Below are 7,161 nucleotides of genomic sequence, written 5' to 3' on the forward strand. Positions count from 1 at the left end.
TTTTTTTTTTTTTTGGAGGAACTGTCAAACTGTTCTCCACAGTTACTGTACTATTTTGTGTTTTTACTAACAATGTACTAGAGTTTCTATTTTTTCACATCCTCACTAACACTTTTTTTTTAAACAATAGCTATTCAGTACTGGGTGTGAAATGATGTCTTATTGTGGTTTTGATTTGCATTTCCCTAATGACAAATAGTGTCGAACATCATTTTATGTGTTTGTTGGCCATTTGAATATTTCCTTTGAAGAAATACCTATTCATACTCTTTCTCATTTTCAGTTTTTTTTTTTTTTTTGTCATTTGTTGTGAGTTGTAAGAATTCTTTATGTAGTTTTGGTGTTAACCCTATATCAGATGTATGATTTGCAAGTATTTTTTCCTTTGCGCTGGGTAGTTTTTCACTACTTTTGTTGAAGTCTGATTTATATATATATATTTGTTTTGTTGCTTATATGTTTGTTGTCATTTTAAGACACTGTTGCCTAATTCAAGATAATGAAAATTTATATTCATGTTTTCTCCTAATAGTTTTAGCTTGTCCAGTTGTGTTTTTAATTCATTTTGAGATAGTACTTGTTTATGGTGTGAGGGAAGGATCCAATTCCAATCTTTGTGGTAATTTCTAGTTGTTTCATCACTACTTGTTAAGAAGATTATTCTTTCAACATTGAGTGCTCTTGGCATTCTTGTTGAAACCAATTACCATATGTGTGTTATTTCTGGACTCTGAATTCAGTTTTGTTGACTGTGCTTTGAAGTAAGTTTTAAAATCAGGAGGTATCCCGATTAAGTCTTCCAATTCAATCTTTCAATTTAGTTCTTTTTTAAGATGATTTTGGTGATTCCATTTGAATTTCAGATTCAGCTTTTTAGCAAAAAGGCAGCTGAAATTTCGACAAAGTTGTACACATCAGTTTGGGAGGTGCTGTCATCTACTTAGGTTTCCCTTCGTTTCTTCAGTGATGTTTTATAGTCTTGAACAGTCTTTATTACATTATTCCTAAGTACTCTATTCTTTTTGATAGCAGTGCAAGTTAGAGTACTTAGGAATAAATTTAGAAAAGAAAGTTCAAGAGATCTGCAGAGTAAAGAATAGCAGGAGTGTAAATATTCCGTGTTAGGAGAAATTGTTAGAATTGTCTCTAGTCTCTACTCACTGGGGGTGGAAGACTCCTTTTTTAAAAAAATTTATTTATTTATGCATACAAGAATTGGGGTACAGGCCAGAGGTACAGGGCGGGGACATGAGAGGATTCACCAGAGACAGAGTGGGGAGCAGAACAGGCAGATTTACTGAAATCCACAGCTGAGGGGTGCAGCAGGTGGGTCAGGAGAGGTCTGCTGCACCATGTGGATTAGCTCCTTGGCCAGGGATTGAACAACTACTGCTGTGACTGCAGACAGCTTCAGAGTGCTGCGTCTTATCCCTGTGATATGCCACCAGGGAAGGCCTGAAGACTCCTTTCTTGAATTCCAATTTCCTTTATTTCTTCTTTATTACCTATGCAGTCAGTATTGTGACCATTGTTTGTTTTGAGAATCAGCAGTGTCCTTCCTCCAATCTGCTTCCTGAGTTTCAAAGTATAGAGTATGGAGCAAAATACAGACCAAATTTATTTGTATATGATAAGAAAATAATAAAATAGCCTGAATTGAAGAAGGAATAACATGCCAAGATAAATTGCATACCATCAGTGAGCAGAAAGATACTCTTACAAATGATCTTACTAACTTTGAATCAAAATAATTCTGTATTGGGACATGAAAGTGGGGATTGACAGCATTATAAGAGAATTATAAGAGAAGTCATTGGATTGTGAAATAAAGTGGGACAATTGCAAATGCTAATACTTTTCTGGAAAAGGCTAAAATTTTATTCCATTTTGGGATGTTGGTAGCCTACTGATATACTTGATGGTATAGTTGTTAGGTATTGCATAATTCATTTAAAATAATAGAGCAGGCCCTCCCTGGTGGCACAGCAGGTTAAAGCACAGCACTAAGAATCTAAATTCACTGCAGCACGAGTTTGATTCCCGACCCGTAGGTGACCACATGGCGCGGCAGACCTCTCCTGACCTGTCTGCTGCTCCCCTCAGCAGTGTACTTTGTCAGTCGGCCTGTTCTGCTCCCCACTCTGTCTCTGGTGAATCCTCTCACCACTCCTGTGCCTCTGGCCTCTACCCCAGTTCTGTATGCATAGATAAATAAATCTTTAAAAAAAAATAATAGAGCAAATTTCCAACTCTTTTAGGTGGAAGTGCCTGAATCATCAGGTCTCAGACCTGGGACCCAAACTGCTGAAGTTAACTATGGTAGAAGCATTTTAATGGCACTTTAACCTTTAGTAGTAATACCAACAGTATCATATCTGAAAGGTATTGTGGTGATACTTGTATTTCTAGCTGGTTTGTGCCAGAAGGGATAATACTGATTGCTGGGAGCTTTCCATGTATCATATTATTTGATCCTCACAATAGTCCCAGAATTTGGAACCATGAGTATCTTCATTTAACAGACTAAGAAACTGAGGATCAGAGAGGTTAAGTAATTTACACCAGGGCTCATAGCTAGTAAAGGGCAGATTGGGATTTTAGCCCCAGCAGTCAGACCTCCAGAGTCTGCTCTCAGAGGTCATCCACTTGGAATGTCTCAGAGGCACTACACATTTATTTTAATTCAAAACCAAACTCTCACCTTCCTGGTGTCTTCAATAGTTCTCTTTCTCATTTAGTGTCATCAGTTTCTTCCAATAGCTGAAGTAAAACACCTCGTAGACATTTCTAACAGCTCCTTCCAATTCTCACTTCTGTTAACTGTTTCGTCAGTTTTACTTGTCAAATAGGTCTGGAATTCCTTCACTTCCTTCTTATCTAAATCTACTAGCCTCAACCAGACCTTTTATCTGTTGACTGAAAGGCAGCTCTTACCTTGTAACTTTTAGCTTGATATAATTTTGTTATGACCTCCAAATACAGAAATGAATTTTTTTCTTCTTTATTAATGTGTGTATGTTTATGCTCACTTACTGGTTTCTCCTTATTCTTAACAGGGCCTTAACTATCTGCCTCACCAACATTAGTCTCTCTCCTCCTCCTCCTCAGTGACAGGAACTTTAATGGGGGCCTTTACTATTTATATTTTGTCCTGTATTACTCCTGCCTGAATTTCAGCCTTCCTACCCCCACCGCCCCTCACACTCTCACTCCTACCCATTCTTCTAATCTCAACTCAAATGGATATGCTTGGATAAGCTTTCATTTACTATCCTGTCTTGCACTAGACCACTTCATGGTTAGAAGTTACTGTAGTATCATTTATAGCATGAAAAGCACTTTGAATTATACAGTGTTTGATTTTGTTCATTTGCTTTCCCTTGCTACTTTCTGTTCCTTGAAGACTGAGCACCATAATGTGTGTTGAGTACATTTGAATGAACACATCTGGTCTCAGCTCCTTGGTTTTCTTCATGAGGAAGCTGAAGCTTAAACAATGGGTAAAGTCATTTTTTCAAATGTGGCGTTAGATTGCTATTCACTAGCTAACAGTAGTTACTTAGCCTTTCCAAGCCTCACTGTCTTCAGTAAGGATATCTACTATTTACTTTTTGGGGGATTGTGAGGATTTTATGAGTTCATAAACAAAAGTACTGGGAACAGTATTTGGCACATACTAAAATGCTCAGCTAGTGTAGTTGCTGTTGTAAGTAGTATTGGGACTTACCCAAGGTCAGTCAGGTACTTAATGCAGAGCCTACTAGATATCAGTTTTCCATAGTGATATTCTGTATACTGAGATTATTTGGGATCTTTGCAAATTTATTCTACTCAGAGCTAAAGTTCTTTGTACTTTCTTTGAAAAATGGGTTTGTACATTTATTTATTTATTTATTTATTGCCCAGATATGACATATTTACATTTTGTTATCTTTAGTTTAACCTTACAGTTACAAATAATGACAACCCACCTCCATACCCATCCCCAAACAGGTGAAAAGCAATTTGTGTTTATTGGGACAGGACATTGAATAGGACTGAATAGCCAAGTCTTTGAATTAAGATATTTTAGAACTAATTAAAGGATTTTAAGCAGGACTGATTTCTGTGCATAGAATTGTCTTCAGAGAATTGATCTGACTGCAGTGTTTAGAACTGGAGGCTTTGTTTAGATGATGCTCTCTGATAAAATGAGGAGTTTGGAGGCAGAGATGCGCATTTATGGGAGCGAGAAAGCTTTGACTTGCTTGTGGGACTTCTAAATGGAGGTGCCTATAAGCAAATTGTATAGGTGAACTCATGAATAAAGCCTCAGCTGGAAATATTGAAATCCACAAAAAGAATAAATGAGGTGTTAACACCTGGTATACAAAACAGTGGAATGTGCACGTTTTTTTTTTTTTTAGCTTTTTTACATATAATTGAAGGGGATGAAACCTTATTTTAAGTAGTATGCTAATATTGAGAATTTTCCTTATAAGCCTGGCCTCCCTCTAGTTAGTATGACTTAGTTAAATTTAGTTAAATGTGGCAGGTAACTTTGGTATGATGATTTGGAAGCGATAAACTGAAGGGGACATTGATGTCATCAAGTTCTTTTCTAAAATACTGAAAAAAAGCAGTGAATATAAAGCTCTGGATTGATGTTATAAATATGTTGCAGATAGCCTTGTCTTTAAATGTGCTTATCTTGAAAAAGAATCTAGACACACAGATAAGGATAAATGTCTTGCAGTGAGGAGGCAGAGCTGCCAGTTGAACAGCTTTGTGTGTGAGCCTGAGCCCTCACACCTCACTAATTCAAGTGCTTGTGCTTTTTTTCTCTTAACTAGGAATTGTGGTACTTGGAATAAACAGAGCTTATGCCAAAAATTCTATCAGTAAAAATCTCATAAAAATGGTGAGTATAAGGATTAAATTTTGGTTCTAATTTAAGATGTCATTTGACATGAATCTGAAAATGACTTCACCCTATTCTCTTTATTCTCCCTATTTAGCTATCAAAATCTGTGGATGCTTTAAAATCTGATAAGAAAGTGCGGACTATCATAGTCAGGAGTGAAGTCCCAGGGATATTCTGTGCTGGTATGTAAATATATTTTATTATGAAAGTAAAATGTAGTCTGAGTTTTCTTCAGTAAGAGTCCATTATCCATTAAAGTGTTCTGTGGTTTGAATCCTATTACCAATAGTTTCTTTCAGTCTGTTTTTACTGTTTTGTCAATACTAAATTTTTTTAAAAAGATTTATTTATGTATGCATACAAGAACTGGGGCACAGGCCAGAGGTGCAGGACTTGAGAGACAGAGGGGAAGCAGAACAGGCAGATTTACTGAAATACACTGATGAGGGCAGCAGCAGGTGAGACAGGAGAGGTCTGCTGTGCCATGTGGGTAGAACTTATGCTGCAGTGGCTGTGTGGCCAGCTTAGCAGTGCTGTGTTTTAACCTATCAGACCACCAGAGAGGGCCCTGAAGACTAGTTTTAACTTCAAAACTAGTGTAGATTTATTGTTGTTGTTGCCTAGGGGACTCAGTTATGCTAGTGCAGCACCTGCTTTTACATTTGTCACAGCTGAGTAATGTTGTCAATGTGGTGGGCTTGTCAGAGGCTTCCTGGTGGCAGTGTAAGGAAAGCACAGTACAGCAGTTGTCATGATTCTTAACAGCTTCTATAAGCACTCTGCATATGTCAAAATTTGTTTTTTTTTTTTCTTAAATAATTTGAAAAATTCTTACGGAGACAATTAAGATTCTTCCGTCTGTGACTTGGGACCAGGTGAATTTGTCTTCAGGTGACTGATGGCTTTTGAGGTCGCAGCACTTAGATCCTTTTGAGGGTCTTTGAGAGGCTTATTGGGGAGCTATGGAGCAGCTTGTGGGCCTTTTAAGGAATATTATGAATATTTGATTATGAATAATAATAAAGGAATGATAAGAATGTTTGAGGAGTAATAATGATATTGTGAGGGCAGAGTAACCCTTCAGCGTACTATCTTTACTGTCTTTTGTTAGTAACAGGTTTCGTAATTACAACATGATGGATGGTTGCTGGTAGAATTCTTTTCATTTTACCTGTCCTTTGCTGCCCATTGTTTTTGCATCTCTAAGCATTCTTTGAAAAATAATCTAGTACTTTAGCACAGCTTACACCTATCTTTCACAGATTGCTTTTGGGGAGCATATTTCTTTTTATCAGATTAGCAAGTTAGTCTTAAATATTTTCAAAGGTCAACAAAATTTGTTTTCTCTGTTCTGCACACATGATTTTTTTTCATGACATGATCAGGAGTCTTCTATATTTTAACTTATAAGATTGTTACTCTGTTTTGTCAAAGAAAAAGATCAATGGTAACAAAAGTTGGGACAAATTAGGAAGTAACCTTGAGTACATAATAGAATCATTCTTTTGAATTTCTCTGAAGTTCTTTTATTACATGTATGTTTGAAATAGTTGAGTCAAGCATGTCTTTAATGGTGTGTATACATTAAGTTTAATTCCATATTAAAAAAGTTCTCTACCTCGTTAAAGAATATTTGTTTATCATAACCTATCTTTGTATAAAAATCACAATTTTTATCAAATCTCATTAATTAGAACCTTAATTTCTCCTCTGAAGTGATCATCAGAAATTCCTCAAAAGCCCCTTGTACTCATTTTTTGATTTTTCTTGTAGCCTCTCTAGATTCATAGTTACTCATTTTCTCTCTTCCTCTTTTGTTCCCACAAAAGTTTCTCTGTACATCTGTATTCTAGTTGTACCTTGTTTTGTTTCCAAAACTATAAAGCTTAAGTGTTCTAAATTATTGTTACAGCATTTGACAGGACACGTTTTAGAATAAAGAGAGACCTTATGAACAATGCAGACACATCTCTTACATAGAATTCCTGTGAAGTTAACTGCCTGGTGAAAGATGGCAGCTTAGCTAGATCTACTTTTGACTCCTAGACCAGTATTTTCTTTATTGTATTGTGGCTTATAATCTTTTGGAGTATGAGGACTCCTTTTTTTTTTTTTAAGATTTATTTATTTATGCATACAGAACTGGGGTACAGGTCAGAGGTGCAGGGGAGGCGAGAGGCTTCACCAGAGACAGAGTGGGGAGCAGAACAGGCAGATCAACGAGGGGAGCAGCGGGCGGGTCAGGAGAGGTCTGCCAC

At 36.7% G+C, this 7,161-nt stretch overlaps 1 protein-coding gene across 2 annotated transcripts in view; it reads left to right on the forward strand.

The window, feature by feature from the left end:
• AUH (AU RNA binding protein/enoyl-CoA hydratase) overlaps positions 1–7,161 on the forward strand; it is a 111,883-nt gene that overhangs the window by 3,014 nt on the left and 101,708 nt on the right. The window contains exons 2-3 of one of the 2 annotated variants that reach the window (XM_004684484.2): positions 4,833–4,900; positions 4,998–5,085. The exons of the other annotated variant lie outside the window; for it this stretch is intronic. Of the exons in view, the coding sequence (XP_004684541.1) occupies positions 4,833–4,900; positions 4,998–5,085 (156 nt within the window). The remainder of the gene's footprint in view (positions 1–4,832; positions 4,901–4,997; positions 5,086–7,161) is intronic. 2 annotated transcript variants of the gene reach the window in all.

Source organism: Condylura cristata, unplaced genomic scaffold (genome assembly GCF_000260355.1).
Source record: "Condylura cristata isolate star-nosed mole 26May11 unplaced genomic scaffold, ConCri1.0 scaffold00017, whole genome shotgun sequence".
In the NCBI taxonomy this organism is placed as follows: Eukaryota; Metazoa; Chordata; class Mammalia; order Eulipotyphla; family Talpidae; genus Condylura; species Condylura cristata.